General features: G+C 36.0%; 1 protein-coding gene across 6 annotated transcripts; it reads right to left on the reverse strand.

The window, feature by feature from the left end:
* Positions 1–9,533: 9,533 nt before the first annotated feature.
* LOC103707712 (protein yippee-like At4g27745) lies at positions 9,534–11,689 on the reverse strand. 6 transcript variants are annotated; one of them, XM_088723714.1, is made up of 5 exons: positions 11,534–11,689; positions 11,349–11,440; positions 10,580–10,627; positions 10,302–10,491; positions 9,534–9,974 (listed from the first exon to the last, which is right to left on the reverse strand). In XM_088723714.1, exons 4-5 carry the CDS (start codon positions 10,392–10,394, stop codon positions 9,747–9,749), a joined length of 321 nt encoding a protein of 106 aa, XP_088579840.1. In that variant the 5' UTR covers positions 10,395–10,491; positions 10,580–10,627; positions 11,349–11,440; positions 11,534–11,689; the 3' UTR covers positions 9,534–9,746. The 6 variants fall into 6 exon arrangements, with proteins under 6 accessions (XP_088579840.1, XP_008790530.1, XP_008790526.1 ...); XM_008792308.5 differs by lacking the exon at positions 10,580–10,627 and having other exon boundaries at positions 10,302–10,532; XM_008792304.4 differs by having other exon boundaries at positions 10,302–10,414; positions 11,349–11,678.
* Positions 11,690–11,943: the final 254 nt, after the last annotated feature.

Here is an 11,943-nt window from a genome sequence, read left to right on the forward strand (position 1 = left end):
GAATGAAGAACAGATTATTACTTAAATTCTCTTCAACTTATTGAAAACTATGTGAAATCCAGGCAAAACAATGGCGGATGATTTGTTATATACCCGAGACAGCCACGGTGGTTGGTCCCTCTGCCATTTGATAAAGAGCACCAGAAAAGCTCACATCACCAACATCGCCTCCTTGAGCCAGGAAGTGTGCATGCTGGTTTTTTCCAAGAACCACCAGAAAGACAGGCTAACAAATCTTGAGATTGGAACTTGAGCACCTACAATAGAATTCCACTATTGGATCTATTTAAAGCCAAACATATGAAACACTAACACCAAAGGATGAACATTTTTATCGAATCTCGCCGATGCTTACACAGTTTAAAAAATTGAATAGATCAAATACTCGTATCCAGTCTCCTGTGATATAGACTCGAACAGTATGGTTTAACCGCTTGTCATAAACTACAGCAATGATTGCAACTGGAAAGTGTAGGGTGATTATGAATACCAGCAGCTCCACTGTGAGCCCCTGGCTGTCTGCAACCACCAAAATGGGTATGAAGTGATAGTTCCATGCAGCAATACAGCAGAAAGCCTGTCAATCCGATGTCCTGTTCCGACGCATATTGTGAGTTCGATTCTTTGGGCTAAAAATGTGCATACCTCCAGCAAAAGAGAATAGCTAAATATGCAAAAAATACTAAGCAGCTGATAGGATAAGTATATGCTCCAGTTGTACATTACATCAAGATCTGAAGATTCTTCGAGTGCTCGTGTTAGCTCTTGTGCAAAATGAGGGTTCTTGCAAGTACCAAAGCAAAACCACCTCCACCAGCACCCACCAACTTGTAGCCCAGCCACAGCAGTAGGGTTAAGCAACGGTAAAGAGCTTGTCTGGAAACTCAGTTTGCTGCAGAAAGGGTCCAACTCCTGATGTAGCCTCCAAGCCTCTAGCATTATATCACCCAATCCAGAGCCTCCCTCCCAATCTTTGCCAATTCTGCAAGGCTTAATACAGGATATTAACAGATTGTCTCCACGGAGATACCAAGTTAGCGCCTTCTGCAATACTTGGTGAGCAAGCCTCGCCAGCATTTTGGCCCAATGGTAAAGAGAATGTAATGAAAAGAACATAACATGTAAAATTTTGCTGCTAGACCCAGTTTGATGAAAAAAAATTATAAAGAATATTTCAAATATATGAAGTAGGTGACAATTATAAAGACCATAAAATGTTGATAAACCCATTGTCTTTTAGAAGAGTTAACTTATGAGTTATGACAAAGATGAATTTCAAGGTTATAGCTAGAAGAACCTACCAGATCAAAGGAGGGTCAGTACTCAGTAGTATACCAAATTGCATCTATGGAAATCCTTCCAATTACCACTTCATTGTCGCTCATAAAACATGTGTAATTAAGTCCAACCCAGCTGTACCTTGTCCTCAGGCAACTCAATTTTTCTCCCCATCTACATTAAACACAATGTAACACAAGAAAGTGATTTTGATAGGAGTGTTCAAACTAATTTGGACATGCACAAACGTGGAGGATGTGGGTGGAGGTTTAAATAAAGCTTGTACTTTTGCTCCCCTCAAATTATTTTTAGAGCCTCCTTTACAAAGAGGTAACTACTTGCAGTCACTAAAACATGACTGATCTATGAGACCATGTTATCGTTAATGATATGTTTTTGATTGCGGCTGCGAATCAAATGAAGCTCATATTCTAAAACTCATCATCATTAGTACATACATAAACATAATGCAGATTGAAGCATATATGTATGTATTATTAAGCTACAATCCCAGCTCAGCCAATTCCTATATTGTAAAATATATGTCGGGCCATCTGATATGAGAATTCATACCATTAATATGATTTACAAAATTGAAAATGCTTAAAAGCCAAAATTCATAGATTATTTTCTTGTTGCATCAAGTCATGATGAGATTGACAAAATTTAATAACTACTTAATCAGATTTATAATTTAGAGGAATGACTATGACATTAACGCATATTGAAAATGAATAATAATGCAGATTTTTTCAGCCAACATGAATCAGAATACCATTGCTTTATTGGAATCATCCATTTGGCGTACACCTGATGCTTCAGCAACAAAGCTCCAACTATCTGGCTTCTCTTTCAAGGCAAAGCTTTCCCCTTCCAACTGGATTGGATATGGAACCATATGTTACACACTTCTCATTAAGTCGCAAGCTGTTGATGTGCATCAAAATTAATTCCTATATTAGCTATCTTAGCCTTCAGATAGGTGCATGTTTCCATAGTTATTAATCAATTAGAGTATCACCTCAGAACCACCAATCCTGGTGCACATCAACATCCATTGTCATTGACTTTGCTGCAGAGAATGTACTCTAGCTCTGGTGTACATAGCAGAGAGAGGCTATCATGAGGTCAAACAAATCTGAGGGCAAAACCTGTAGGATAAAATTTAAAGATGGGGACTGCAGAATGTAACTCCAAACCAATGGACATGAACTAAAAAATCTATATTGCCCACAATGTTTTTAAGGCCCCTAAACAATAAATCAAGTTGTCCCAAGATGGATGACACAAATAGAGCTAGTGCTCCAAAATGAGTTGTAAGCTATAAAAATTAAAACCCAAAACCACTGACCCTGATCTGGGCATCGTAAATCATATAAAAACCAAAATCAAACTTTTTAAATTGCTTTTAGTCCATAAATCAGAAAGTTGGGCAGATTGATGCATAGGCAAGAATGCAATGCAAGAGGTCTTCAAAAGACAATTTTTGGCCTATCGGCATTTTGGATATTCTAGATCACTATCTATTGATTTTACTCAATGATATTCAATCTTAAACTTAGCCTTGCAACAGTCTACCTCAATTTATGTCAGCATCCAATATCTTCTGCAATCTGCAGATTAATGAAACATATATTTGTGAATGGTTTTTGTGATTAGCTAGTACCAAAAATAAGCATCGGACATATAGAATTAAGGCTTAGTTGAGTTGAGTATTATATCTTTTACCAAATTAATATTCTGGTCAGTAATATCATATGCTGTAAAATATTTTTTTTTATGATTATCAATATTAATTTCATCACTCTCTCACGTTGGCAAGAGTAACCTTGTCCACTTTACAAAAGACACACCTTCAAACCCTAATAAGCAAGCAAATTTAAAACCTTCAAGGCTTCAACCAAATACACCATAGATTGAAAAACCATAAAACCATGTCTTATTCACACCACCTAATTTTATTTCTCTAAAACTAGTTCTCACCAAAACCAGCTCTAACAACCAACTAAACTAAAACACCAGATCAGGCTATTTTTTTGAGAGTTAATTTAAAGTATGATATGCCATATCAAGTAAAATCAGAAAATATATACATCAACAGGCAAGATTATAATTCTTGTTTGTTTTCATAATAGATTCCCAAGTCCTCCCTCTCAGGAAAATTTGTGGAAAGGCAGTAATTATAGAAGAACTCTGATTTCAAAGTATGGCCATTGTTTTACATCACAAAAAAACGAAAAAAAAGGTATGGCCATTAATAAGCTATGACAGCGATACCTAAACCTGGGAAGCCAAGATGCTTTGAAGTTGAAAACTTCAGTAACACAAAATATTCACAGCAAAAAGGTCACACGGTTGTCGTACAACTTTCCAAAACGCTCCTTAATTTGGCAAACCTATACCATGGCAGTTCAAAAAGGATAAAGGGAAGCAATAGGAGTTCTATATATCCATTATCTAATTCTTTTGTGTGAGATGTTTTTTTGTCACCCAACAGTGCTCACATTGAAAGCATGCACGCCACATCTAAGTAAATTTTTTAAAAAAACTAGAACTTTGGCTGTCAATTTTTTCCCCGGGGGGGGGGAGGGGGTGAGGTGACAGAATCATCAAATTACCTCACACCATTCGACAAGTTTACAAAATTCACCTTTTCTATGAATCAATCAACATTGCTCCAAAAATTTTAATCATGAAGGCCAACACTGTAGCGTTGATTTTCAAAAATTAGCAGATATTAATACACAAAGTAACATCTTATCGCTTTGTACAGAAACATACTCACATAAGACTAGGTGTAAAAACATGTAGTCCAGCTACAATGTGTTAATCCCCTGGTGCTGCCATTTTAACAAAATTGCAGCATCATTTATTGTTATCTTCATAAAAACATATATATATTTAGCATATGCTTTCTCTGTTTCCTTCCTTCTGCTCAAACTATTTGGAACTGAACCATTTCTATATAACTGAAAATACATAAAAAAGAAAAGAAGTTTAAGTATCATGAAAACAAGGGAAATACAATTCAACAAATTATTCGCTCTTTATGACCAATAAAAAAATATGAAAACATCACAATCAGGGTACATTGTATGTGTTGACCAAAAGCAAACAATATTAAAATCCCAGAGAACAATGAAGTTACCTAATGCCTAGGTCAAGCTCCTTATAACCCATCAGTTTTATCTTGTTTCAAACGATTGCGCATAATCAAAACCCTTCAATTGATGGCAATGCCAATCCAATTCTCCTGCAACCTGCAACTTCAATTAAGAGAGGAAGTCTGTCAGAATAAAGCTTCGAGACTTGAGCATTGCCATTCAACATCCAGATTTACTTTCTCAAAATAATGCCAAACTTCACCTTCATGGGTGGTCTTATTTGACAGTTCAACATAATAGACAATCTGGACAGTGAAATTACTGGATATTCTTCATTAATAAAATATGTATTCTACATTAGCAATATTGTAGTAGCTACAATCATGACTAAAAAGCACTGTATCTTTAGATCATGATAGCAAATAAATGCTTTGCTAGTGCATTTCAATTTTTCACATATCTGACAACAGCAGCTCCACCATTTATACCTTCTCCTACCTGGCCATAGACACCTAGAAATCAGAAAAAAGAAAAAAAAAGTACAAGCAACTTTAGAGTTCTCAGACTGCCTAAAATCGTATGGAGCTTCTTGATAAGCTTAACTTTATCTGTTGATTGCTGAACCATAATTCATGGAGTTTATCTTACATCCTTCAACGAACATGTTTCCCATGCATTGCAGCCAAAGATTCAACAAATTTCAAATACATTACAATTAAGCAGATGGAAAATATATGATTCCATCCAGTGCAATGAATAAGTTCACATTTATGACCATAAAGCATCAAAACGATGTTACAAAGGAAGAAGGTAGGTGTAGAGAGGAAGTAGAGGTAAATGATGTGAGGGCATCTTCTTTATCTGACTGTCATTCGCAAATTTATGCAGAGCATTTATATTGGTCAAACATAATAATCCAAAGCAGATAAGACTCTTATGTACCCACCATTAAAACGCTGAACTCAGGCAACATGAACTACCAAAATTCCCCAATTCACATTATACTAGCTTTTGCTCGCCTGAGATTTTTTTAGTGAATTCAAAACGAATGGATATTTAGCTAGTACAAATCCCGAGACAGTCCCTTGCCACTCAAGCAGCAGGAAACAGGATTGACCAAGCCCAAAAGAACACAACTTCAAACATCTAAAAACCAGGAAAAGTATATTCTTATTAAGTTGACTAAAAAGTAACACAACCATTAGTAGATAATAACCAAATTTAGCACATGAACATTTCGAGTAAAGCACAATTTTATAGTATTGAAGCCCAAAAGCTTAATTACCAGAACAAAACAGTGCAAGTGCATTGAATTACCACAACATTCAAATCCATCTGGAAGTCATCCAAGGCCAGTTTCTTTTTGGCCCTCAAGCCATTTTAAAGTTCGCTAAAATGTGATTTGTGTTCTGTGCCAGAAGAAGGAGGCTTCATTAGAATTGGGATATAACGTATATATTATAACATGCAGCAAAATGTAGTATATTTTATTGCTTTCAGTGCAGTCCCTGATATGATTCACAAAATAACATTTGAAGATGTTTAAAAAATATTATTAAGTCATAAATCTGGTGGTGATAGTTTCAATATGAACATAAATACAATTTTACCTTCAGATATTAAACTACTGCTACACATCCTGCAGGAGAGGATTCACTTAAGCTTTGTGGCCAAGGTCTAAGACTGTTCCACTTCAGCTCTTATAGAAGCTCCCTTTATGATAGGAAGCTTTTTTTTCACTTGGTCTGGTATAAATTACTCCTTGCTGCAGCATATCATCTCTGAAGATTGACTAATTTTGAATTAAAAAGAAAAAGACTGGTTGGTAATAATTTCTGTGGTTTACTTTAAAGTTGCCTGCTCCATCTACAGACAAGAAAGTCGTCAAATAACATTATTATCTTTCTTTAAACTTTTGTATAGTTTCAGTGATAATATAGAAAGATGTTCAGCTAATTAAAATGATACTTAAAATTCACCATGTAGGTGACATTATCCTCTCCTGCAGATACTAAACCATCATCGCATGCAATTCCCTTATTTTCATATACCTTTTACAACCTCATCTAGTTTGTCCGGAGCTCTCCATCTCATGCCATCCATTTAAAATCGAAATTTATGACTATGATTTTCCTACTTATCGGTAGTATAGTCGTGTAGTATAACCATGTCCTCAAATACTTTATGAAGTATGTTGAATAAAAAAATTCATGGCTCTGCATAAAAGCAGAGATATCACACTCCATTGTGTATGCAAAGCTACTGTGGGTTTATCACTTCTCCAGAAAACTAACATTTGATTGAAGTAAAAAATTTACCATGTTTTCTCCATTTAGTCTTGCGGGAACAAAGGAAACCTCTGAGACCCACATCAGGCACATGTGCTAGCATGATGAAGTGAAACAATATTCAGGAATCACCCAAAACTGCTAAGTGCCAACTGAAAATCCAACTTGCAACTCAAAACTATTCATCTTTCAGAATCTTTTAAAAATAAATAAACATCAATAAAGATTTCCAACCAGTGAGAAATGAGAAATGAGCAGTTGATGACAACTTGCTTCTTGGCAATACTCACGACCATGAGCTGTCTTCTCAGCAACTTCATATGATGAGTCTCAATGGAGTAGCTCACAAAACTGATCGATGGTCTTATGCAGAGTTATGTCATCAAAGAAAAGGATGCAAAATGTGATCTATGCGATGGAGATACTTAATAGACTACATTTTAAAGCACATTTAAATAAAAGAGGCATCTGTTAATTGCTGTCCACACAAAAATATGTAGAAATCTTGTTGCACCACGGACAATTTAAAGCAACATCTGGCCTTTCTATACTTCTTTGAAACCATTAGAGTTGTATGAAAAGCATATACCTATTGCTGAAAATCTCTGAACATTCTACTTCAGCATGTACTAATAAATATGGTTCTGGATATGCATAACTTCTTCTTTTTATTAAAAAAAAAGTAAGAAAAGTATCCACATATTATATGCAGACATATAATGTGATCCTATAAATATCATAGAAAATTGCATGATTTACTAGATTATCACTAATTTAGCCCCATATATCATAACCTTCTTTAAAGCCAGTAACCAAGTGACTAGAGTTGACTATATTATAATGTTCTTCCCTTTCCTGCCTTCAGGTAAATCCACAACCTTAAATTTATGCAGACAGTTCCAGCTGCTTCCACATCCTAAAATTTTTGTAAGGCTCTGCTTTGCAACTCATGCTTCCAATTAGGCAACTTCTTGTCAAAGATGAGTGCATGTCAAATAAAGCTGAACAGTGGTGAATTTTCAAGGTACCAAACATATTAAAGAACTGTAATATCTCATTAATGCACAACAAATCAAATCCATGACTTCTAATTTCCACTATCAAAAACTAGAGTGCCCTATGAACAGGAGATAATAGTCAAGGAAAATTAGTAATAATGCTGGAAATTGATGTCATATGGAAATAAGTACAGTAAGAATCCTGGAGGAAAATTACAGGGAAAAAAATATCAATACTACCTACAAAAAGGTGAGAAATTGACTTTAAAGAAGTCGATCTTTCTTCACTACACACTAAATCATCAAATCGGACCCAAATTAAATAGGATAATTCTTACTGGTGAAGAACATTTAATTAGGTATTACAGTAGATTTTAAAGGAAACTCGCTTAGGGTAAAAGACAACTAGAAACCGCCTTAAGATTTGAAAATCACATTGCTGGGACATGGACAACTAATTATAGATCTTATACTCTTCACTTCGCCAATGTTCAAGCCTGCAGTATGAAGCATGATATCAATCAGACGGGTAAAATTGAGGGAAAGATGGTGTACTCTCTCTTCATTGAGCATATTTTACCAAAAATTTCTCAGACCAACAATACATGATATAAACTGGACCAAGTGATCAAATAACGATTGATGTTTCCTACATACTAAAGGGTACAAAATTCCACTTTGTTATCTTTTGATAGGTAAAAAGAACTTTCAAATATAACTAATCATAACAGATATATCAAAATTAAAAAGAAAAAGTTATCACTTGCATGGATATCAGTTTTCTCCATGGACAGAGCTCCAGCATTTTCACTCACTTTACCCACATTACCAGTGTCTCCCTGATCATGTGGAGATTGATCAAAGAATTTACTTCTGATGAAAGATATCATCAGAAAGATTGGGTAATTATTTCTGAAGTCTGTGAGTGACACAAAATGAGGAAGAATAGAATTAGAGAAGATGGGAATGGATCTTGTTCACAAATAAAGGCATATTGCCTGATCATACTAAGCATTCAGTGAAGTAAAAGATCATGGTAACTTAGTGGTAGCAGATAGAATGGAAACAGGGCCTCCTAGTAAAAGCTTTGCAATATTATGTTTAACCTACCGGTGTCAGCTTTCAGTATCAGGAGAGTGAAGCAATAAGTCAAATTGACAAGAGATTGTGCTAAGTTGAACAACTTTCTCCACAATAATTGTCACGTCTAGAAGCAGTTCAGCAGGTTCATACTTTGGCAAAAGGCTTATGGTTAAGAGAAGAGATCTGACATGGTAGATACATTGCAAAATCGCAAGATATAGGCCTGTTTGGATGGCCAATGAGATCATCTGCATAATATCTCCCATGTGCACAGGAAGGTGTGATCAGATGAAGCAGAGGATGAAGAAGTAGAAGAAATCGTGAGAGCCCATAGATCCTGCAATCCCGATGTCTATTGATTGCAAAGGTAAAAATTGAATGAGTTGGGGGAACATTTTTATTATGAAGTGTTGATAGATCATTGGAAGAAAAGGTCGATGGTAAATCTAAGAAGAATCATCAGAGGTTCCTCAAATTTAGAAAAATTATATGACTATAACCATAATCAATGAATCATTCCCATTGTATATGAGGCATCCTTTGTGAATCCTTATTTGGCGTTTATACAATATCTTCTTATCATTTAAAGGTCAACCACCGCCTTTTATCTGCTGAACATATAATAAATAAGAATCCATTTTAGTTAGATTACAAGCAAAGAACTCATTGCAAGACATTCTTATCATTTTTTAAATGACATCCTTATTGCTTTGAATAAGACAATCTTGCCTTTATTAACTTGAAACTATATATGTAAGTAAAGAAAAAAGAGAAACATGATCTACATACACGAACTTGTGATTTATTCACAAAGAAGAATAACAGTTTCCAGTACACGACCTCTACATATGGCCTGGCAGCAAGAACTGACAACCAACAGGGAGTGGTGTAAAAGATGAACATTTGGAAACATGAAAACACTCAAAAGGTTTGTGTCACAAGACCAAGGCACTTCCATTCAGAAGCTTTACCAACACAGCATCCACAGGTGGGAGCTACCAGTTCTCCTTCACAATTTTTGACTTCTCAAGTATAAACTTCCCTTCTTTGTACTTCTGCGTCTCCTCATAAGCTCTTTCATATTTCCAGCCCAACACTTCACGACAATCACAGCAGTAGATATCAGCAACCGTATGCAGTCCTGTCATTAGCTGCCTATCTTCCTTTGGCCCCACAACTATGTTCATTGTATGAGAAAACAGAAATGCGCGCCCATTCGTCCCCTGAGATCATTTTGGAGGTTGCAAAACATAGACTATATCATTCTCCGAGAGTGCAAGACAAGCAAAAAAAAATATGATGCATATATGTCAAACCAGCAATTCCCTTTAATTCAAATCCAGTATCTTCAGTTCCAAATCATTTTGAGAAATGTTTGCAATCTTGAAATTGAATCTTTAGAGAATCGCCAATAATGTGGCTTCATTTTCTCCATATGTGCATCGAACAATTTACGATACGGGAGGCATAGTATAGATGGAAAGAAACAATCTGCAAGAGTAATCCTAAATCACATCAAGTATAAGCAGAGTGATGCAAGTGTTCTTCACCTGAAAAGCTTTCGAAATGATATCATCATGAAGAGCAACATTGTTTCGGCAATTGAAACAGCTGTAAAATCGAGGCCCAACGACTTCAGCCATCAGCGCCCAGACCTTCTCGTCTTCAATTGCCCCAATTAGGAAAAATATGAATCAGAATCCAACATAAACGCGAGTATTTGCAACCACCAGAATGCATCTAAGACATCAAAGATTAGAAACCTAACCGCCCAACCTTCTCTGCAAAACAAAAAAATCAAATGGGAAATAAGCAAAATTAAACAAACCTCTAAGAGATAAAAGAACTTCTACCGCTTCCTCCTCCTGCCACTTTCCTGCAAAACCGATCTCCCATTATCCGATCTCCGACAACTTGTCAGGCAACGATTAAAATCCAAGAAAAAAAAACACGGCCGCATAAACCGAAATGATACGGGAGTTAGAGAATTAAGTTAATTAACCACTGAAAAACTCGACACAATACCATGGGAAACAGGGTTTACTAACCAAACAAGCGATGAATTATTTTAAAAATAATATACTGATAGGAGCAAAGTCAACTGGGAGTCTGGAGTATACATCAGAAAACTCAGGCATCCATCAACAATTAACAGATTAAAATTTGGTTAAAGAAAAAAAAGTGCATCACGCTGGAAACCATCAGGTGTGAAAGAAAATGAGGGGATTCCACCAAAAAAAAAAAAGAGAAAGAAAATGAGGGGAGAAAGAGATCGTGAAAGGGAATTCAAAGTCAACTGGGAGTCTGGAGTATACATCAGAAAACTCAGGCATCCGTCAACAATTAACAGATTAAAATTTGGTTAAAGAAAAAAAAGTGCATCACGCTGGAAACCATCAGGTGTGAAAGAAAATGAGGGGATTCCACCAAAAAAAAAAGAGAGAAAGAAAATGAGGGGAGAAAGAGATCGTGAAAGGGAATTCAAATCATAATGTGAACAAAAACCCATTAAAAAAAAAACCCGTCATTTCTTTATGGGATAAGAAGTTGTACATAATTTGTCTGAGAAAAAAAAAAAAGAGGTTTTAGAGATTTACCATTTAATCAACCATTGAACAAGCATACAGAACCGAGAGAAAATAAGACTGCAAAGAAAGAAAAAAAAAATTGATTCCTTTCTTGGAAGGCCCTGAAAAATATGGAAGAGAAGAACGAATTGTTGGTTAATTAAAGGAGGAGGGCAGGAAGAGGCAGAGATTAATTGAATGATGATCCAAGGGACCTGGCCTTCTGACGCCTTTAGCCGGGGAGAGAGAAGAGCGGAGAGGGGTTAGGGTTTTTTATTATTTTTCCCCTCTTCTTCTTCTCCGTCTTCATCGAAAATGCTATGTGCACCCCGAACTTTACCCAGAAGGCTGCAATTCGGGACTTTGGTGAACCGCTGAGGGATAAAGCCGTTACGCCCCACTTGTCACTTTGTGAACTTTTCAAGGGGATGCCATCTTTCGCGTGAAAACTTTTGTACTCCGGAATTCCGATCGCATCTAATTCCTAAATTATATTATCCCATTTAATACCTAAATAACTAATCGATATGTGTCGATTTGTTTGAGTCTGGACTCAATCAAGGCTTGGGCCTGTGGGGCTTGGTTGGGCCACTTTGGTCTCAAATCGAGTTAGATGAGGAACGAG

The sequence above is a fragment of the Phoenix dactylifera genome, chromosome 6 (genome assembly GCF_051530095.1).
Source record: "Phoenix dactylifera cultivar Ajwa chromosome 6, Ajwa_hap1_PhDact_Kaust_v1.1, whole genome shotgun sequence".
In the NCBI taxonomy this organism is placed as follows: Eukaryota; Viridiplantae; Streptophyta; class Magnoliopsida; order Arecales; family Arecaceae; genus Phoenix; species Phoenix dactylifera.